Source organism: Lycorma delicatula, chromosome 1 (genome assembly GCF_047948215.1).
Source record: "Lycorma delicatula isolate Av1 chromosome 1, ASM4794821v1, whole genome shotgun sequence".
NCBI lineage: Eukaryota > Metazoa > Arthropoda > Insecta > Hemiptera > Fulgoridae > Lycorma > Lycorma delicatula.
In genome coordinates this window covers 244,784,377-244,808,719 of record NC_134455.1, presented here as the reverse complement: position 1 = coordinate 244,808,719, position 24,343 = coordinate 244,784,377, and the positions used below count along the sequence as shown (strand labels likewise).

General features: G+C 27.5%; 1 protein-coding gene across 1 annotated transcript; it reads left to right on the top strand.

The window, feature by feature from the left end:
- Positions 1 to 11,649: 11,649 nt before the first annotated feature.
- Positions 11,650 to 22,492, top strand: Miox (Myo-inositol oxygenase). The gene is made up of 7 exons (XM_075375067.1): positions 11,650 to 11,802; positions 13,878 to 14,052; positions 14,966 to 15,174; positions 15,907 to 16,043; positions 17,828 to 17,962; positions 19,086 to 19,181; positions 21,484 to 22,492. Exons 1-7 carry the CDS (start codon positions 11,776 to 11,778, stop codon positions 21,590 to 21,592), a joined length of 888 nt encoding a protein of 295 aa, XP_075231182.1. The 5' UTR covers positions 11,650 to 11,775; the 3' UTR covers positions 21,593 to 22,492.
- Positions 22,493 to 24,343: the final 1,851 nt, after the last annotated feature.

Below are 24,343 nucleotides of genomic sequence, written 5' to 3'. Positions count from 1 at the left end.
AATTCTTTTCTGATGGGATAACTTTTGATGATTAAATGAGGCCCATATTGCTTTTCAGTTTACGCATCTATTCAAACATTACATTATTCTATTAAAGGAATTTTACAGCTGTACTCCCAGTACCATAAACTTTATTACTAATAATAAGTGTTAGAAATTAACTAAAACGATCCATTAACAACGTAAAAATAAGCATGGTAGCAAGTACTTCAGTATCTTTAATTAAATATAAAATTGAAATATAATGCTGTAATTCATAAGGTGAATTTATAGAAAATAAATTCAACAAAAATTGAAGTTAAAAATAATGTTAAGGAAGTAAGTCGTTTTACCTGCGGTACTGTTTTAACGTTTTCTTTATGGCGAGTGCTACATTAAAATCATTATCTTTTATACTCATCTACGCAATGAATCTTTAAAAAAAAATTGACTAATTGACAATGTTTTTATCTATCTTTACCCCTCATTAACGTTTTTCTAGATTGCGTGTTAAATTTTTTTTTATCATTTAAATTTATTACACAAGGGTTATCAAAGCAGTAATCCATTTAAATTATAAGCAGAACTTCTCGAACTCAGAAAACCACCACCGCTTTGAAAGTTTTTGTAAATCCGCCTTCCATACAAAAGTGATTCACGTTTAAAATTTTAATTTATATAATAGGTAATAAATAGCTCATGGAGCATTGTCTCTTAGTTATTGTGTTCTTTAGATTCTGTTTTATAATTTAATTTTAAAGAATTATTACTTTTCTAAACCACATATAATAAGTTTAAGTAACGCAAAATATACTTATTTAAAAGTATGAATTGAAAATAAATTAGGGTAGACGGAATTAAATGATCATCATATAGACTTATTTCTAAAATATTCAGTTGAGTAGAGAATTATAAAGGCTTGACCCGTCCCCTGCCTGTTCTGAAAATATATTGGTAACAAGACTATAACGTTTGAGCAACGCGATAAATAAGAGCTATTTAGACATACAAAGACCTTACAGGTAAAGATTGGCGGATTTCCATAGAAATCTTTTATCCAAAAACAGATTGCGTTTGAAAAAAATATTTTATTTAATTAATGCTAGTTATAAGAATATCTTAAAATTAGCTGGCTCTAGTTATCGCTTGTATTTTATTTAGTATAATTTTTTTATCCCGAATTCTAGTTACAAAAATTAAATTAAAAAGTTATATGTAAACCTTTCCGACTCTTCCTGTTTCTATCAGTACTAATATTTAATCTATCATTACACTTTCCGTCGTATAAAAGATTTAATGTTTTAATTTCGAATCATAAATATAAATAAAAAACGAGGCTATAATTTTAAATTTATATATTTAACCTTTGTTGATAAACGATGATGTTATAATAATAAAAATTATTTCTTTTTTCTAATACACAATAATTGTGACCCGTTAAAATCACAGGTCAAAAAAGTCACTTCATGGAATAGTACCCGGCAATTCTCTTTAGCCCGGTTGAACCAGTTAACCAATATAGATGGCACAACCTCTCATGGCCATAAATGTAAATTAATATTATCAAATGAGCCAGGGCATCGGTCTCGTTTATAAATATATATATGATAATACTATATTTCGACACACACAGAAATAACTTGACGTTTTTATAGCATAATTTTTTAAAGTTCTGTTGCATTGTGCATCAAGCAGGAACTGATATAGAGTAATGATAATATATCTTAAAGGTCACGATAAAGGAGAAAACAGTAAATCTGGGAACGATCATTATTTGATAACAAAAAAATTATATCACTGTTAGTACATATGTTCATTTATATCTACTTCCTTCAAAATTGTTATCCTTCCTTAAAGATTTTTTAACATTTTTTAGACTCAAGTGAATACCTTAACAGATAAGTAACTCATAATCTAAAAATGAGTATCTTTTCGTTTTAAAGACACTTTCGTTTTTTGTTGTAAATATTTTTTTTATTAAATCGATGCTACACATAGATTTATATATATATATATATATATACTTTTTTCTAATGTATGCATTGCGATCTATTAAATTTCTAAACAATAACCCTCCCTGGACCATTGAGATGTGGATGACATGTGTATGATATCTAAATGCCGTGTATTCTTATACAGACTCAGACCGACCATTCCTGAGACTTGTGGTTAATTGAACACCAACCATCAAACTATACCGGTATCCACTCTCTGGTATTCAAAATCGTATAAAAGCAATTAACGTTTACTAGGATTTAAACCTCAGAACCTTCTATTTCGAAAATCAGCTGTTAAACAACTGATATGTGACTATGAGTTAACCATCAGACCAGTGGGCCGCTGGACCCATCGCTTTATTGGCGACATTAGAAGTTGGTGCAGGAGAACACATGGCTCGCTGGGATACAGTTTAACAGTTCCTGGCGGGCCATGGAGGTTACAGGTCATACATTCACAGATTTGACCTAGATTATGCGGACTTATGCCCTGATTGTGACGAGAGAAAGATTCCATATCACATCCATTTTTGTTGTTCACGGTTTGGAGGTGAGCGTGAGATGCCGGACGCTTTGGACCTGGAAGACATGTTCCATACCTAGGATACGCAGGGCATCATGTTAAAGGAAGCCAGCGAATTGAGGGTAGTACAAAACTTCGTCAAGAAGGTACAAGATAAGTTGCACGCCTGTGAAGAGTCCCGTCAGGGAATAAGATGTCGGAAGGTGCCGGGCCGGATAAGCTCGCGACTGAACGCCTAGAGGGCCTCCCGAGCATGTGGGAGTCGTCGTAGCGCAATGAGGTCGCCGGCACTTCGCATACTGGCATCTGACGGCGTTACTGTCCCCTTTCCGACGCAATGCTCTGTAGAGCGGTTCCAGGAAGGTGGGAGAAAAAAAAATATTAGACCAGCTCGGTAGGCTAAATAAATGTGCTGATCTTACAGATTCCGTTGAACTTTGTTTCATACTTCAATAAATTCACTTTTTACTGACATCGGATTGGAAATGAACGTGAGGATAACCGTATCAGAAAAGAAAACGATCATTACAAGAGGAAATAGACATTTAAATTTCGATAAAATTTAATCTATTTCCAGGCAAAAATAAATTTTCTGTAAAAAAATTATTTCTGATCCCGCCAAGAAATTGAGCCACAAGATTTCAAATGCCTCGTTAAAACAAGAGATAAAATTAAACATTTTCAAAAATCTAAGAACCCGTTCTGAAGAAACATATCTATTGCAGCGCCCCCTGGCGGCTTATAACCGTAAAACTATTTTTACGGTTATAAACCTAAATCTAAGTACCTACTCTGAGGTGATAGCTATGTAATGCAAAAAACCGCATCGAAATCGGTCCAGTAGTTTTTGAGGAAAATTAACACACAACCTCTTACCCCAAACGCATATATCGTGTCCATTCCGTCGTGAGTAACAAGATTTTAATTAATAATCTCTCAAGTAATTTTACCCATTACGTTTTTAATTTTTTATTTGTCCTAGTTCACACTGAAAATAACTGTTCAGCGAGTCGGTTGCATGACCTCCCACAAAAATAATATTATTAAAATAAATATTAAAATGTATAAGACAATTTAATAATACTAGCATTTAGTGGAGATACACTGAAAATTTTTTATTTTTTTTTTTTATTAGTAAATAGAGTATTCTGAAGATCTTCTTATTGTATAAAATTGTATTGTTGTGGGTGTAATTGTTGTGTACGTTGTTTTTTAGGCTCCTACTCATGCCTACTTGGTAAGTGGATCATTCATTCTTAAAAGAAAAGATTATTATTCTGAAAAGAATTGTAGAAAATATTAGTCAGACTTTCTGAAATGACTCCTGTTTCAGGTGATTAGCGTAAATTAATTTGATCATAAGTATAAAAATATTAGCTGTTTCAAGAAGTTGGTGTGGTAGGGATTGAATAACACAAAGTCCAGTTTTCGTAAATAACAATAGAGTATGGTATCGTATCCATTACCTGAAAAATTTCCCACAAAAATTTGCCACACTCACAAGTGAGCATGCACACATATACTAATACACTTTAATTATATTAGCTACACAATTACTCTTTTAATTATAATTCATGGCAGGCGCTATAAGACTTCTTATAAGGTAATATAATACTTTTTTGTAGGAAAATTTCTAGCTCGCTATAAATTCCATATGTGAGCAAAATTTTAACTATTTTTCCATAAAAAAAATTCGGCATTTAGCAGGATGAATGCAATTATAGCGTAGTAGTATAAGATGATGGAATTAAATTATTCTTAAGTTAAACGATATCTATTATATTTAAATTTTATACTATTTATTATTTATTCAAACCGGCATACTTAAAATTTATCACCCACGTAACTAGTAAATCCAGAAGAAACTTTTATAGTAAAATATAAATTATTTTATTTAATAAATTGTGGAAAAATATACCAGTGTGCAATTTAACAACTTAATTAAATAATCGATTAATAATAAATTAATAAAAGTTAATATCTGAAGTTTATTATTAAGTCAATAATTAATTAAAACTTAATAACAATATAATTAAAAATATATGTTTATAGATTACAAAATTCCACATTACCATTAGGTATGCAATTAAATACAAAGTTTGGTTATTTTTGTGAAAAACCGTTCATAAAGTAGACTCCACACACACACACCATTAAAAATAAAATATTTGTTTCCAACAGTATCAATACAAAAATCTATGAAATAAGATTTAAAAAACTATTTTATTACGTTATATATTTTTAGTATTCCCCTTTCAGTAAACTAAATTCTGTGAGTTTTTTATTATATAATTTCAACTAATTTCCCGACATTTATCATGTGAATTGCAAATTCTCTAAGGTATAATTTTCATAATAGTAGTACTAAGTCCTCTAGTACTTTGTATTAGTGCACGGCAACTACTCAAAAGTAGTTCACATGTATATCCTTATTGAACGTTTTTTACCTACCCACTGCTTTATTTTATACTTTCATATGCTATCAGTAGTAACGTTTTTAATTTTCAGAAGCTATTTAAAATATACAAATAATTTTTTTCCTTATATTGTCGAGAGGTATAATACGTCAAAATATTATTTAATTTTTTTTTTATTATAAATTTGTTATCGCTTTTATATTAGTTACGAAAAATTGATCTGTATAAAAAATGAAACTAGCGTTTTTTTTTTAATTTTAATAAAAGGCAATAACCTCTGAATTGAAGTTCCTTAATTGTGACTTATCAAATGCCTACATTTAATATTTTGTTTATATTTGCACATTTTTCTTTTTAGCAGAAACCAACGATTTCCTTTATTAGTGAATGCCTGTTCTATTAATGACTTCTTGAATTTACGATTTCATTTCAGCAATCTACCAGTTTTTAATGGAAGAAGTCATTTAATGTTAGTTTAATATGTAATAATTGTTTTCTTCAAAAGTAATAAACCAAAAAAAGGTAAAAAAAAACTTAATTGTAAACGTTTCAAATAATTTATATATAAATGCTATATTAGTAGATAAGTGTTTGTTGAGTAACCATAAGTAGGATGCAAAACTTTGGGAAATAATTCAGTACCTCTTATTAAACAGAAAGGATTTTAGGAGCAAATTTCCTCCTCAATTCGTTCTCCAGCTGCCCGCAATTTTGTGTTTTTAAAAAAAATGCATATCTCGAGAAAGGATATTTCGACAAAATTTTGAATATATGTTTTACAGATATATTATATAAAAAATTAATTTAGAAATTTCTTCTTAATAAATTTGAAAATTACGCACAATCACTTATTTCGCCATTAATGTCTCAGTAAAAGTACGGTTTTTCAAGTTTTATTTATTATAATAATGGTTAAGTGTGTTTTTTATGAATTAAATAGCACCTTATTTGCATAAATACCATCTCAAACAAACAAGTTACAGCGGAAAATATCTTTCAAGTATACTGTATTGTGTGTTCTGTGTATCGGGTTTTCATTTAAGAGGAAATTAAATCCTTTTAGTAACACAAAATATGCCTTATGTTTCCCAATCGAAACGCTCCCAGGAGAAAGATGTTTTCTGTAATTCAAAAAAAATTTAGAAAATGTGAATGTGGTTGAAGTGAAATGAAAAAATAAGAAGCCCTGTTCTACGGATACAGTTGATGTGGTAAAAAGGGAAAAAAGTAAAATGAGAAGTTATCGGTGGCACAAGAAAATTCTAGAAGTTTATTTTGAATACTCTTCACAAGCAAACGTTTTATTCAATCTTCAAAAAGTGTAGACTGTTACTGAAAGAGACTTTAGCACATCAGTGCTTTTGCCAGTAGCTTTTAAGAAAAATTCTGTAGTTGCCTTAACATAGTCTCTTTAGTGATGAAGAGTTTACAAAAATAGTTAATTCGATCGTACTGGCTTACCAGAGGAAATGAAAACAGGAGCAAAATTCTTGAAAGAAATTTTCAGGTGTAACTTGGTTGTTGAAATCGTATCTAGTCAAATGAGGTACAGTTTTGAGTAAAAAATGTTTAGCAAATTTGATAATAAATAAATACTGAAAAATGATACATTTATTTTGATATTAAGGAATACAATACTTGAACGACAGTCATTTTGAATTTTTCTCAAGGAAAAAATTTCAAATTAATTTTTTCTGTCTGTTTAAACGCGTATACAAAGTTTGATATAAATACTAATAGAATTTTATTGAGAAAAACAAAATGGCAGACAGTCGGAAATCTCAGCAAAATAGAAAATTTAATCGTATCAACCTTTTTGTTTATTATGAAATATTGAATTATTGCCAAAGTTTTGCACCGTAGATGTATATCTAAATTTAAGTTCAGTTAATTAAAAAATAATGAGTAGTAGTTTTTATCAAAAAAATAATAGTAATTAAAATATTAAATAAATTATAATTATAATGAGTCTTTATTATTTATAAAAATGTACATATAGAATGCTACTTGTTGTCTCCAAATTTTGTGGATTTTATTGCACAACTATTGCAATTATAATCGATTAATATCATTTATTGTAAATGGTTTAAAATAAATCATAATATAAATCACATTAAAATATATCAAAATATAATCGCATAAACAAATGTGATTATTAATTTTTTCTTGTTTTACCTTGGTAAAAATATAATATAAAACTACCATAAAAAATATAAACCAAGCAATATTATACTCTGTATCGAGATTGTTGTAATTTTATTCAATATTAAATCCAACTATATTCTTAATTTTTAAGAATTGCTTTTACATATAAACAGTAAAGATATAATTTTTTTTATGTATAATTGTATAATATATATTTTTTTAATATATAATATAAATATAACTTTTAAATATAATGATATTTTTTTTAAATTAAACAATGAAGTTCACTCACTGGATATTTGGTATCGAAATAATGAAAAAAAAATGGAACTTTTGAACACGTTGCAAAGGCACTTATTTGCATAAATAGCTTAGTCTACCGAATGCGATTATCAAGAATATTAAATATATAATTATCTTAATAATTGTCTAAAAATGGATATTTGTATTCAAATAATAGGTAAACAGACATATTCTCAGGAATAATCAAGACTCGTTTGAATTCTTGTAGCTAAAATTTACAGTTACTGGAAATACAGCAAAAGAATGTATTTTTAATTTTTAGTAGTTATTAAATATTATAAATAAATCTGTGGTATTCCAGGATTTGGGAGTGGCTAAGTCATTAATAAATACTTAAGTCAGGTCATTAACTAGCCTAAATGTAATTAACATTTTAAAATCATTAAAATACAGAATAATTCGGTTTAAAATAACTCATTTATCAATTTGTAAATTTCCATATCACTAATTTAGTAGTAATTACTCAGCAAGTACATTACAGAACATATCCCCGACCGCCTAAGAGATAAACGTATGGTTAGTTCGGAGTGAACATTGAACTAAACGACAGGTAGGTTGTTATATCTAAGTATAATTAAATAGAGTAAATAAAAAAATCAATCTTGCCTGAAAACTTTTATTCTCAGCTACAAATAAAAGAACGGCCCGTAATTTACATTTCTACTCCTAATAAAAGCGTGTAAGAAAGCTCTTATAATTTTGAGGAGTTAAAAAAAATGAATAACAGTAAATTAAACAATTTTTTTTTTAAATCAAATATAAGAGAAAAATTATAGAAACTATTATCTGGGATTTAGTATTTACTCTATTTCATTTTTAACCTAAAACAACAGTATAAGAAAAATTACTGTTACTGTTAAAAAATGAATTTTCATCGTTAACTTTGAAAATAATGACAATATACCCGTACTTTACATTTGACGACAACGGTCCGTAATTTACATTTCTACTCCTAATAAAAGCGTGTAAGAAGGCTCTTACAGTTTTTTCAGATAATTCAATTATCAAATGCGTCTTTTTTTGATAAATGATTTATTAACCACCTAAACCGAAAAATTGTTTAAATATTTCGTTTTAATTGGAATTTCCTATTACGTCCACCTTGTAAATAGTTTGTGTTTCTTGGTGATAATTGATCATTAAAATATTCTCTTAAGTGTATTAGTATTAGAATTTGTCTCTCAATTGGTGAAAATTTCTATCGGGTTAAGATGCGTGAACATATTTTAGATTTATTTTACTCTTGTTCACTTCTTAAATTTATAAAATCACACCCAAGAAATCACACCGTGACTTTGTATAATCTACGTCTCCTTCCGAGGAGCAGAAATTCCATAAACAGTCAGTAAGGCGCAGGTTTCCGATAACTGTTACTTCCGCGCGGGCAATAATCAAACAAAAATAGCAGCACCCAAACTTCATCAAGAAATGATTGATTGAACAGACCATGATCAAACTTCATGGACAAAACTTTTAAGCAAAGATTGCGAAAATTGTAAGTTTTAATTTTCTCTTCAGTGCTTTTTTATAATAGCTTTTCATCAAAACATAAATGAAATTTCAAGAGAATGTTTTGAGATAATTTAGATTTTTATTCTATGTGAAAATAAAAGCTAACAGATAATAAAATAATGCTGAACTCTACCTACGTATCTATAATGGAAATAATGTCCATTAAGGACACTTTAGAAAGAAAAATGAACCAAGAGGTCAAGAATTTGTCCAACTCATGTTTTATTAGGAAAAATTGTTATAAGATATTACTATTATCTTTGCTAGCAACATTTTATTGCATTTTCACTGTTTTGAATTTTGATAACAATGCCCGATCCTCCGAGTGCGAGGTGAGCTGAGCTGCGCGATTATGGCGTCCAAATTTCTTAACCTTAAAATGATATTAAAAATTTAAACAATTCTAAGCCCTGAATTAACTAAGAAATATTATTTAAATTTTATTTTTTCTACATTATGTGCCAACCTGTGTTTTACCAAACGCGATTCCAACAATGAATCAAAATTTGATTACATAGAAAAAAATTTGTTTAATTAAGTATTCGAAAAATTGTGAAAATATGAAATTTTTAAATTTTAGCAAGAAAGAATGAAGCTTTTTTTAAATCACCTATAACTAACCTCGGGTAAAAAATATCCTAGTCTCCCAATTATAGGCATGGTGTGAAAAAATAACACACCGTAACTTTTATTCTTTTCCAGAACAGCACCAGAATCCGAGACAACATTGTAATGTCTCGGATTCAGTAAAAAATAAGTTGTCTAGGATCAATAAAATTTGTACCTAGGTGAAATAAACGCCACTTGAAACACCACATTTTTCTGCTTATCAGCAGGTATATTAAAATCTGTAGATAAATTGAGTACTTAACAATGTTTAAAGCGATTTTCATGAAGACAACATATGATTATTGTAGAATAATTTAAAAAGATTATTATATTTGTCCAAAATACAGCTACCTACAAACAATTTTTTTGGATAAACAGACCGACAAAAATTGTTGCGTATTTATTATTCTGAGGTGTTTTTACTCTGCTTAAAAATATTTTTGAATGTTCTCTACAAATCATAAAAACTATCGCTTGGGTCGGTTAAGGCACATTGTTGCATATAACGTTCCTCGCCAATATAAATCCAATTTAACTATCTTTAAGAGGGTTAATAACACGATTACAGGGAAATGGCGCAAACAATTTTTGATGGTGTTGAAAAGTTTCTTTTTGAAACCATAATTTTGAGGAGTTAAAAAAATGAATATAACAGTAAATTAAACAATTTTTTTTTAAATCAAATATAAGAGAAAAATTATAGAAACTATTATCTGGGATTTAGTATTTACTCTATTTCATTTTTAACCTAAAACAACAGTATAAGAAAAATTACTGTTACTGTTAAAAAATGAACTTTCACGTTAACTTTGAAAATAATGACGATATACCCGTACTTTACATTTGACGAGAACGGTCCGTAATTTACATTTCTACTCCTAATAAAAGCGTGTAAGAAGGCTCTTACAGTTTTTTCAGATAATTCAATTATCAAATGCGTCTTTTTTTGATAAATGATTTATTAACCACCTAAACCGAAAAATTGTTAAATATTTCGTTTTAATTGGAATTTCCTATTACGTCCACCTTGTAAATAGTTTGTGTTTCTTGGTGATAATTGATCATTAAAATATTCTCTTAAGTGTATTAGTATTAGAATTTGTCTCTCAATTGGTGAAAATTTCTATCGGGTTAAGATGCGTGAACATATTTTAGATTTATTTTACTCTTGTTCACTTCTTAAATTTATAAAATCACACCCAAGAAATCACACCGTGACTTTGTATAATATACGTCTCCTTCCGAGGAGCAGAAATTCCATAAACAGTCAGTAAGGCCGGTTTCCGATAACTGTTACTTCCGCGCGGGCAATAATCAAACAATTTTCATCGTTAACTTTGAAAATAATGACGATATACCGATTGAATTATACGAAAAAATTTGCTTTTCACAACTTTTTAAAAAATATTCATGACAGTTTCCTAAGCAACACTGCTTACACAAATACGGTGGATTGTGTAAAATTTGAAACAACAGTGCGTCTAAAACTTGCAGTTAATTGCGCACTCGCTCTTAAATAACAATAAATAGACGTATACGTGTTAAACGTAAGCATTTGTTTACAAATGCAGAGGGTATGTCATTAATTTCATCATTATATTATGCAAATATAATATATTTTGTACGTATATTTTTTTAAAGTGACATCAGATTTTGGTAATAACATTCATAGATGTAATCAAATAAAGCGTCAGACTTTAAAATTAGATCAAAATGTAAATCCGAGTTTTGTTAAAATACGTTACACTTCATTCTTTTTCATAAAAAAAAATTATGTAAAGATTCGTTCTAACGTGTCGAACGCACGAGATTAAGTCACGTGGCGCTAATCACGAGGGATTTATTGTAAAATATCGCTGTGGAAAAACACTAACAGTGATATAATTGGACTATTTTAATTGAATAATTGATTAACGATAACCCATTTGCAATATTATAAAATTAGTCATTACTGGTCGGACCGATAGGGGTTATCTATGACGATATCGCTTCTTCGATTCATTACGAAAGGTTATTGTTAAAGTTCTTATTAACGCATGTTTTTGCGTGGGCTAAAAATAAATCGATAAACATTATTATTGTACTGATAGCCTTCCTTAAACCAGGGGTCAGTCAGCGACACTTTTTACGTGTTTAGTGGATTAAGTAAGAAAGAGGTGGGAATACTCCCTCTGTATAAATATTCGACGACGAGGAGATCGTATCATATTTTATTCTAAATTGTTGGAATAAACAAGTTAAATTTAAATTGTTTTAAATTAGATTTTAACCGTTTTATTAAACTGAAAAAATGAGAGACTTAAACAACATTATGATGGTATGTAAAATTTCTAGTATTTCTTAGTTTATTTTTGTTTATAATTTTAAAAATCAAGAGTTACAATTTTTAATAATATTAAACAATAAAATATTTTAAAATATATTTTAATATCGGTGATTGTAGACTTGTGAAATTTATTTTACTGAAAAAAAAGATATTTAACTTTTATTTATATAAATATATATAATTTGTTTATTTACACACTAAAAAGTACAAATAGAAAAATCGTTTGAGCGCTTTTGACGATGAACATAATATTTTGAAAAATAGATAGAGGCATTATACATATACTCCTCCAAACGGTGCGACTAGTCGAAAGCGCTCGCATCTTTTATTTATACTTAATTGGCGAGAGGTTACTTATTAATATTACTCATACTTTTACTTGATTTTGACTTTTGATAAAATATTGAAATATATTTATAAGATAGGATTTAGAATGTTTTATAGTTTTAAATCTTAAGAAGCCACATTATAAATAATTTAAAAATATTGCCATATAGATCACAATTATTAACAAATATAGAAATCTAATTTCTTTTCTGACTTTTTACATAATACTTTGAAATAAGATAGTATTCTTTTTTTTTTAGTTCTCTTAATAAATTTATGTAATAATTATCTTCGGTCTAAATTAATTTTAAGTTATTTATGCAGATCCACTTATGTTCATTAATCACTCCCAAAAATGGGATTTTTTAAACCTCATTTTAAAAATAAAAGAATAACTGTAATAAAGAATATAACTTTTTGTACCAAATAGATAAATCCATGAGGTTGGTGAAAGATTATTTTCATTAATCGGGTAAGTTTCTTTTTTCCTTAGAACAAACTACTTAGCCACAATATTGTTAAACAATTGTTTCTCGAAACTACTCATTGCAAAGACTTAAATCATGGATCTTAGAGCTGATTTAAAAGCTGTATAGGACACTGTATTTTATCGAGAAATTGTCAATAATATTGTCTTGTTTAATTAGAATATTTGACTACTGCTAGTACGTTAACCCTCCTATAACTTAATGACATGTGGACACATCATTTCCACTGTGAACTTTATCGGGTCGAATAGCTACCCAAATCTTAGTTTATCGAATAGAAGAATTAAATATTCAATTTAATTCTAAGTATAAGAATTTTAAATTTTCATGCGGCGGACTGATTAACCAATTCCTAGTTTCAAGATGACATAAAATATCATATGGAATATTTTAGTCAGCAGTGCACCTTTTTCTTTACCTTAATTTTTCAACGCTCAGGATCAGGAATTGACTACAGATCATACAAGTGAAAAAAAGTCTTAAGCGTCACAGTCATTAACTTTAATATCCTGAACGAGTTACATATAATTTGCCTATGTATGTCCAAGAGGACAAATAACATTATCAGGCTCCATAATAATCACGAACTAAATTATTTCAGCTACCTCTTATGTAAAAAAAATGATCGTCGAATGAATTTATACAATATTCAAAGAAAATCTATAACATTACATTATTGATGTTTTAGATCAGTACATTAAGTTTGTCTTGGTTTATCATAGAAAAACAAATAAGAATCTTATACAATGTTTGTCATTATTCATCTAAGACAAAAACACTGCAAATTTCTTTACAATTCCAAAAATATCTTCTGAAATAGCTATTGCGGGGAAAACGATTTTTCAGCGGAGTGTAAATTTTATTAGAAAATACTTCAGAAGAGATTATCTGATCAGAATAATTTTTGTCCTGCATAGATATTAAACCAAAATGCACCTTATGACTGCCATTTTCTAAATATTTTGAAGCTGAGACCTTATGGATAAAAAACTGTCTGTCATTCTATGTATTTGAAATATAAGCTACTACCTGAAACTGTTGAAATGTCTTAAAAAAATTAAACATTTTTAAACAGTTAGATACCGCTTAATGCAGGTGTATTTATTCTAACTAATAAAGAAAACACACATACAACAGAGTAAAAAGTTCAGTGACGATAGTTTTTAACAGTATATATTAACTAAGAAATTTTATTTTGTTATGAATTAGTAGAAGAGCGATGTACATCATCTTCTTTTTGGTTCTTTACAGTTGAGAAGAAACATCTTTGACCCATCTGAGTTATTAAGACCAGAGCCAATATTTGCAGATAAGCCTATAGGACAGTTTAGAGATTACAGCATTGATGAAGAAGATCCGATGAAAGAACGTGTCAGGTTAACCTATCTTCAAATGCACACTCATCAGACTGTCTCTTTTGTAAAAGGTAAAAATTTGCAACATTATTATTATTATTAAAAAAAAGCAATTTTTAATAACCTACTTCCCAAGTCCACTAAAAATTTTTCAGAGGATTTGAAAAATCTGATAGTACAATCTATCAATTTAGAAAGTGAATCAAACCTGAAATTTGAGTCTAAAATAAGGTTGTTTTATTATATTTTTACTATAGGTGTCACCTCATTGCATTATATAGGTATCACTTCAAAGCAAGTTCTTAGATTAGTTTTACAGTTATAAGTCGCCAGGGAGCATTGCAGTAGACATGTTTCTTCAAAACTGTTTTTTTGGTTTTTAAATTTTTAATCTGTTTTATATCTTACCAAACAAAACTACTTTTAATTTTGTATTTTATAAAAAACTAATTCAGAAAATACACGCAATGCTGCATCAGTTGACAAATCACAATGCAAATATTTCTGTCACATTATTTTAAGAATATGTTTTTGTTGAAATAAGAGAAATAAGCCAGAAATCACGTAAAAATAACAGCTCTTGCAGTAAATAAACAACAGCAATTCCTGCTTACCAAAAAGCATTATAGTTTAACCGTAAAATAAATTATGGTATAATATATGAAAAAAAATATCACATTTAATTCATACAACACTATAAAGTATCAATTCATAAATAAATGAAAAAAAATATTACACATATTTGTTTACTTACCTGTAAGCACATAAAAATAACAAAACATGTTGCAAGGTGTTAATTAGTTTACAAGTAATATATTATAAATAAGTCTATTGATTTACTAACTCACTTTCTTTACACAAATTTACTCTCTTAATCAGAAGTAATTATAAAAAGATGTTTTTGACACTGTTGTAAAAAAAGATAAATAAAGTTCTTTTAATGTAACAATTTTATTTACATTTAATTAAACATTTTAATTACAGGACGGATGGATAGATGGTTAAAATTTAATACATTTGAGGCAACTATAATGGAAGCTCTTTTTAAATTAAATGATTTAGTTGATGAAAGTGATCCTGACGTCGATATTCCCAATGTTGTTCATGCATTCCAAACAGCTGAGAGAATCAGAGCAGAGCACCCAGATGATGACTGGTTCCACCTCACTGGGCTCATCCATGATCTTGGAAAGGTATTGATCTCTTTTTTCATATTATAATTATTTAAACAATAAGCAATTTTAGTTAGCATTACTTTCTATAACTATAGAATTACAACAGGACTCTGGTAACTAATCAAATTTTTTGGAATTACAATGAATGTTCCATAAAAAAATGTATATTAATAATAGATTTGTTCATCTGAAAACCAACTTATATATTCTTAGGTCAGTTGCATTGATTTTAATTATCAAATTGCTACTTCCATAACACATTTAATTATTTTTCGAAACTTTATCACACTCGATTAAGAAAATTAAAGAAACTTTTTAAATCAATATGTAAAAGTAAAAAATAACATGTAAGCTTTAGACTCAGTTAGAAAAGATGTCTATTAAATTCTTCCAATTGAGGTCATTTCTCATTTGCTATTCTAAAGTTTATCCTCTGAAAATAGTAATTTTAATTATGTAAATAAAGAATGGTTTACTTCCTTAATAATCAGGAAATTTACAAAACTAAGTCCAAACACTTTTGAGGAGAGTTTTTCTTTAATCAATCCATAAATATTTGTTTTTTTATACGAATAACATTAAGTTAACTAAAAACTTGAAAAAAATTGTTATAATAAACAAAATTCATTCACTAATGTTTTATTGTTTACGCATAGAATTAGTTTGTCAAATAATTTCATGAAATTTATGATTAAATATCTTAATTACAATACATGTAATTAATGTTTTAAAATTATTATTCTCTTCTAGGTATTGGCATTTTATGGTGAACCACAGTGGGCTGTTGTTGGAGATACTTTTCCTGTAGGTTGTCAATGGAGAGACAGCATAGTATATCGTGATAGTAGTTTTTTGTCTAACCCAGATCGATTAAATCCAAAATACAAGTAAGCAATTGATAAATATTTTCATTAAGTTTCATCTTCAATTGTTTGTTTAAATGTTTCAATAAAAATGTAACATTTAATTAACGGTAAAATTATATAAATATTGCTAATAATCCACATAAAACAGTTTATACATTGTTACATTGTGTTATACATTGCTACTGTTCATTCTTAGACCAAATTGGCACATGTTAACAATTTAATCATAAATCAGTCTTCTTCTTTTCTAAAAACATATATTTGATGCATACATAAATGTTAAAGTTACTAATATTCATAAATCCTAGTACAATTTAAAACATAGTTACCCAAAACTTATCTGGTCTGACGAAAATTTTAAATATAAATTAATTTAAAAAAATTGTTAATGAAAAAAAACAGTTAGTAAGTAAATATGGTAATTAGATGTAAACTATATGAAAAATAAAACAGATGATAATTAAATATTAAAACATTGAATTATAAGTTGTTTAAATGGTGGTTTTGTAAATATATTTCAAACTAATAAGAAAACAAGGTAGCTTATATACACACTACCATTTTTGGAAAGCAAAGAATTATCAAAAATATGTATAAATTTATTTTCAAAATATTAATTTTTTTTGGTAATAACCACAGATTAAAGACAGGTGTGAAAGTAATAAAAAACTGTATATCAGCAGACCTTCTAACTAACTTTTAGTAACTGCAGCTTTTCTATGTAACTGCAATAGAAAATAAGTGAATAAACTATTCTAATAGCAAAGAAAGTATAAAAATTAAATTGAATGAGAATGAAGCATTCAAATTATAGTGTATTAGTTCGTTGTTTTAGAGAGATTTACCTTCTAACATTTTCTTGATGTCTTTTCATTAGATGGTAAAATTCACACATTAAAATTACAATAATAATTTTCTTATTGATGATATGATTGACCAGGTTTTTTAAATTTAAAGTGAGCACCTGATATTGATTATCCCAATTTAGAAATATTGACATGGATGTATTAAGTTTAGAGTGTTTAACATTTATGGACTACTAATATAGTCAATAGTATTTCTTTCCTCCATATTTAAACGTGTTAAATATTTTAATTACATTTTTTTTAATATATCACTAATACTTCATTTTTATATTTTCAACTGTTCAAGAGATGTTTCTATATTTTCCTGGATGAGTTGCAAAATACTTTTAGTTAATTTCTTGACTAAGAGCGATTGGCAACCTTGAAAATAACTCTCAAAAAAAGGCTAAAATCTCAACCACAGCATTTTTTTTAAATATTTGATAGTTTTGTTTATTAGAAGGATTCATTTCAATTGATTGATTGCTTACACTGACTAAGTGTAAATTCAGTTATTTAAATAAATTTTAAAATGTTTATGGCCAGTAAAAAGGTAATTTGGGACTTAATTTTGTTTGCAACTACAAAGTTGCTTAAAAAAAACATTATTTTAAAGTAATTATTACAAAAATTTAATAAAAATGCACGATTCTGAAGCTAGTAATAATAGGAGGTTTAATAATTGAGTTTAATTGAATGAACTTTGTAAAAAGAAGTACATCACCAACTGAAGGTAAAAAGGTAAAATAAATCTTACCTTCTAAAAATAAAGGTCAAGAAAAATACATGAGTTGAATCATTACTTTTCATTTAAAAGATAAGCAGATAATGCACAATTTATTATGAACATAATGTTTTAAAAATTATTTAATTACTTTTATAGGTGTTTAAAGTTAAATATATTATTATTTAAATACAAAAGTCTAGCTGTGATAATTAACAAATTCTTTTATTTTTCAGTACAGAGTGTGGAATCTACACACCAAACTGTGGTTTAGACAATGTAATTATGTCTTGGGGTCATGACGAGTATATGTACAGAGTATTAAAGCACAATAACACCAAACTCCCCGAAGTTGCTCTTTATATGATCAGGTAACTACTGTAATAGTTGTTTTAATTTAAGATGTGGTATGATTTGTAGATATTATTTCTTGATATCGTTTCATTAGATGGTAAAATTCACACATTAAAATTACATAAAAAAATTTCTTGCTGATGATATGATTGCCCAGGTATTTTAAATTTAAAGTTAGCTACCCAATACTGATCATGCCAATATAGAATTATCGGCATGGATGTATAAAGTTTAGGGCGTTTAACACTTATGGACTATTAATATAATTCTATTCAATTCAATTCATAATCAATTTACCTTCTTATTTACTTTCGGTTGATACTACATTACATGTCATAATTTTGAAATAGTACAGATAATTAGCATTAACCTTGCCATGTGGGAAATAGGTATTCTGAAGCCCAGGCGGTCCAGACATATTTTAACATTAATACCTCATTGATAGTATTCTTGGCCATCATTCTGTTGTTAGATTTTAATTAAAAAATCCTGGTCTGACTATCCAGAAGTGTAACAAACAACAGATATATTCATTACACAAACAAAAATGGTTTTGCACCAAATCCAGAAATCTGTTCCAGATATGATGAACCAACTAAGACTAAAATGTTTTAAGCCAAATTAAATTAAGTAGTAAAATAATTGTTGAGTAATTAATCACTCATAATGTTTAAAGGAATCTACTTTCTTAATTCTAATACAAGTATTACATTTTTAAGGGCAATTTTTCACGAATGTTTAGTCATGGTTTTCTCGATTCAAGTAAAAATTTAAAAAAATTCATATACATTTCCCATATATGTATATTGAAATGTACAGAATTTTCATTCATCGAACACTAATAATACCCATAAAGAAAATACATTTCTAATATGTGAATCTTTTTTATTTATAATATTATTAGTAAATGAACTGTTATAACTGGTCAAAGATAACATATATCAATTATAACTGTATTTAAGAAATAACTTTTTATTACCTTTCTATTCTATAAATTAAACTGAGTCTTCTAATTGTGGCAAAAACAATGAAAAACTAAAATTAGTAACATTTTATTACTGATTATTTATTCAAAAAATGGCATGTATGTGTTTCATAAGAAACTAAATTATAATTATGATTATTATTTGTCGCTTGCAGATTTCATTCTTTTTACCCGTGGCATTCTGGTGGTGACTATGAACATTTGTGCTCTGAAAAAGATATGGAAATGAAGAAATGGGTGTTGGAATTCAAGTAAGTTATATTATAACACTTTATAAAAAAATATGAGGGTGGCCAATAATTAACCCCAATGCAGCAATAAACTTTATTTCATTAAAAATAGAAAGAGACTATAACATAATTTTTCAACATAGTACGCTTTGTTTTCAATGCACTAATTCCATCACTGAGCAAGCTTTCTTCTTATGACCTTAGAAAAAATGTTTTTGGTAGAGCAATTGTTGCTCAACCAAAAACATTGCACATCTTCCTTCAGTTTTTGTTCAGAGGTGAATTGATGGCTTCTTAATGACTCTTTGAATGGACCAAACAAGTGATAATCTGAAGAAACAAAATCAGGATTACATAGAGGTTGTCAATTATTTAAACTTGATTTTCTGGTAGGATTCTATGTGCAACCAGCATTCTGTGAATGGGCATTGCCATACAATAAAAAATGCCTTTCAATAATCCTCTTTACCTTTTGCCTTGAATTGCAGGCTTTATCTTCTCAATAAGAATTTCACTAATTTTTTTTAAATAAGAATTTCATGAATTTTTTTTCATGGGTGAAATGCTCACTGAGAAGTTCTGTTTACTGTTTGTAATTGAGTCTTTCCTGACAATATTATTGAGAATCCCGAAACCTTATCTCCTGATAAATATATTATTAATATAAATGAAAATTAATTAAGACGTTTACAATTTGATGATCAATAAATTTGTATGAAATACATTTAAAAATATGCCACTGTCATTAATCTCTTGATGGTTGACTTTTGAACATTTTCCTGGAAGGCGACTATAAATATTCCCATTCCATATTTTGTCATTAACTCTCTGTCCTAAAATGATAGACCCATACTTTATCACCAGTGATAATTTTATCCAAAACAGGGTAAGCTTCATAATCATAGCAAGCCAAACATTTTTGTCAGATGTCCAAGGGCAATTGCTTATTCAACATTATGAATTATTTTGCAAAATAACAAATTATAATAATGATAATAAGTTTCATCAACTTTATGAAAATTAAGTTTGTTGTGGATGATTTCGTAGACAGAACTGTGACTACTTTTAAGATAATTTGTTTCTTCATCTAGTCTATGTACCATAAAATACACACACACACACACACACATTTGTGCTATTAGTATTCTCATCAGTTCCTTCATGTACAACAGTTGTGAGACAGTTTTTGAATTTTTGAATTTGTTTGTAAAAATCTATTGTGGAGATAATTACATTGTGAAAATATATTCCAAATAATTACTGACTTGTCCTCTTACATTCAACCCTTTGTAGAACTCGTGTTAAAAACTTATTACAGAACTAAAATCATGAATTTCATTACCTATGCAAAGTTATAAAAAACTAAGAAACAAAATTAAAAACTAAAAATTATAGTCTTAACTAAGTTATTGATTGACTTCATATTTTTAAATTCTTTTTGCTTAAAAAGTATTATTTTACAAATTGCTATTTTGAAAGTAAAATTTTCTACAAGACAAATCATTTACAAGTGCTGAAGAAGTATTATAATTCATATGTGTGCTAAAATGATACATGGAACAATTTAAAAAAATAAAAAATAAAAGTTATAAAGTACATATTAAGTAAAATATTTACAATTATGTGATCAATAAATTCAAACTATATAACATATTTTAAATTATGCAATTATTAATCTGTTTAAAAACAGTAACTGAATTTGGACAAATTCAGTTCAAGACTGCTTTTAATCCTTTTTTTCAATCAGCAATGTTTTTTTTTTTTATTTTCCTGATCTATGACAATTCATACGCATAAATATTTGGTAGAAGTGCAAATGAATCATTTAATTACTAATTGAACTCACTTTATATAAAATCTAAGTTAGAAAAGATTCTAACAGGTAGCAAATTCCTTTTATTTTCAGCAGTTACATCACTATTACTTGGCCGAGAGCATTGTCAAAACTATGAGCCAATAATATACATCAAAACCAATAATACTAAAGAATAATGAAAATATAACTAACAATTAGCTCTGTTGTAACTGAAAATACACACTTAATCCAGAACTAATTAATTTTATGTAAGATAATATGACTATAAAATATGATGCATGTAATTTCATATTTAGTATTATTATATAAGAGAATTAAGAGTTAGGTCGAACAATAAGCAGATAAATACATTTCTAAGGTATGAATTCATTTCTCTTGAATATATTAATATTTAAAGTATTTATGATAAATTCAGGATGGTATTTATCTAGTAATTTTTGTAAGTAAATAAAAAAAATCATAAAATGAAAATACTGAAAACTAATTATTATATCTTTATTGTTTCAGTAAATATGATTTATACACCAAGAGCACAAAACTGCCTGACATTGAACAACTTATTCCATACTACCAAGGTTTGATAGATAAGTACATGCCAGGAGAATTGAAGTGGTGAATATTAGTTCAATGTGAAGTTCATTTTATTTAATTTATTGTAACGCTTTATAATTACCTACTGTATTTAGTACTACGTTTTGGTAGTACTTATTTATTTTTTATAATAATTGTATTTACTTTCAAAGTATTAGAATGGGAAATTTTCCATATTTGTAAATAATACATTTAAATAATTTTATTACGGTTCAAAATAATGGAATTGAGTTATAGAATTAAATTTTTTTTTAATGTTTTATTATGTATAATTATATTTTTATTTATTTATTGTTTTTTAATTTAAGATTGCTTCAAATAATATTACCACACTGTAAGTAAAAACAAAAGTATGTTTTATATATATATATATATATATATATATATACATATATAACTTTTTTATATTATTGTATCAATAATATTTTTTCATGAATAAAAATGATTTCGCTTAACTTAAATTTTGATTTTTTAAATAAAATAACTGAATAATTTTGTAAAAAATTCTTAGTATTATAACATAATAATTTGCTGTAAATATTTTTCATAATTTTTAATTAAAATGCATGAAAAAATATAGGATTAATATTAAATATAACATAAATTTAGGATATAATTAATGAATGGCCTTTAACATACTCGTATAATTATTGTTATTTCTCTTTAGTTAGATTCTTTAAAATAATTAAATAATTACTAATCCTGTTAATTAATTGTTCAACTATTATAAAATGATTTGTACACACAATTTATAAACGATGTAGTAATGTTTAATAATTACATATAGATAAGAGTTTTGTAGGAGCTCATAGTTCATTTAATCTTAAGGAACTGTTTTTATACTTTTATTCATATATTGTAATCTTTTCTTTTTTACCATGTGTATTGACCAATACTTTTAAAAATTAAATTTTTTATGTTATTATATTTTGTGTTAATCTGTGAACCTTTTTCTTATATGAGTAAAGTAACTAGTATTAACTGGGCACTTTCATTACTTTTTAAGCTTATTATTATGTGTAATTTTCAAAAAAAAATTTATAATGAGCATTAACCTTCTTCAAACATTAATACGCGCGCGCGCACACACACACATGTGATGTTTATATGCAAATAATAAAAAATATAAACGTATTTACTTATAAATTTACACTAGTTTTTTTTTTTTTAATATTTATTAACAACAAAATCTGTATAAACATACTTTATTTGATGTTGGTAGCCATCATGTATTCCTATGTAACAACAAGAGAAAGAATTATGATTAATTAAACAGTACATGAAACTGTTTATAAAAAAAACTATGTCAAAAAAAATTAACTATACAAAACAAATTTAATACTACCAATAAAGTTGTTCCACCACCAACCTTTTATAAAAAAGAAAAAATATATCAGACCATTTGTCTCCTGGACTTTTGACAGCATGCAAAAACTTGTTAAATGATTGTAAAAATGAAGAAAAATTATGACTACATTGCAAAGTAATTTGTAAATTTTTAATCAGTTAATGACAATCACCAATTTGAATTTTTTATCCCTAACACACTTCGTTTAAAAATCTGCGTAATAGTTTGAAGTGGTGAGGGCAATAATAATACGGCAGGGGGGATGGTGTGATGCGTTCAAGGACTGAGTAGAAGAGGGAGTTAGTTGGACCTCCGTACATTGTTACCGGAGTTTATAATCAATATTTTTTTAATACAGATTATTTTTATGAGCAGTAATTTTTACAAACAGTTGTTTCAAAATTAATTTTGTAAATACTTACAAAAACAGAATTTTTAAATACTTACTCTTCCTAATGCTCATCCAAGACGCAATGGTAGATTAAGAAGAGGAATACATCTTAAAAGCCAAAGCAAATGTATAATAATGAATGTCTACAGCATGCTAGTTGAAGAAAATCCAGCGATTGTACGTGCAGAAATTCCAGCTCGCCTAGTAGATCTATGTGGAGTATCTACTCATATTGTGCGTAAAGTGATATCAGAATCAAATAAATCGGGAGAAAATGAGAATTTTAGTATGCTGTGAAAAACTCGTAATAGAATGAAAAAGAAAGATCGACAACTTCCAAAGACGCGCGTTACATTATATATACAATTTTCTTATACAACTTAAAACCTTGCCGACATTGAACAAATTATTATTCCTTTTAAAAACCGAACAACTAGATCCGCAAATAAATTGCAACCACGAAACACAAAGGAAACTTCTTAGGAGTATGGGTTTTAGATGAAAGAAAATTGAAATAACAGGAAAGGTTTTTTAGAAAAAACAAGATTTATGTATTAAACGAGTAAATCATATAAAGAAAATGAGCATTTACAGACGAGAAGAAGACCAATAACTTTTTCAGGTGAATCTTATATTCACTTTGTACACGGGAAAAGTTATGGTTGGGCCGACGGCTCAGATAAAGGCTGTAAAACACCTGTATCCAAGGGTTCGAAGCTGATATTGGTTGAAGCTAGCAGTGAAGCAACAATTTTCTGAACTGCCAGCGGAATATTGGAAGCAGTGTTGCGAACACGTATTAACAATAGAAAAAAATATGAAACAGATCGAGTTGCCGAAATGGAAACTGAAAGGTTTACAGTTTGCGTTAATGGCAGTGTTAGTGAAAGCAGTGATGAAATGCATAATAAAGCAAATGTAAAGATGATCAGTCAACGAACAAGGATGATACAGTTGATGCGAGATCCGATGATATTGAAGGGATTGCGCCGCTTGATTAAAAATCCCTTATCCATCCTAATTTCCTATTTCAGAGA

What these genes read in the sequence shown, in the direction of transcription:
- Miox (XM_075375067.1), top strand. Translation starts at nt 11,776, where the DNA reads ATGAGAGACTTAAACAACATTATGATG. An exon ending in ACTTAAACAACATTATGATG is followed by an intron (nt 11,803 to 13,877) that starts GTATGTAAAATT and finishes GGTTCTTTACAG; the next exon opens with TTGAGAAGAAACATCTTTGA. An exon ending in TCATCCATGATCTTGGAAAG is followed by an intron (nt 15,175 to 15,906) that starts GTATTGATCTCT and finishes ATTCTCTTCTAG; the next exon opens with GTATTGGCATTTTATGGTGA.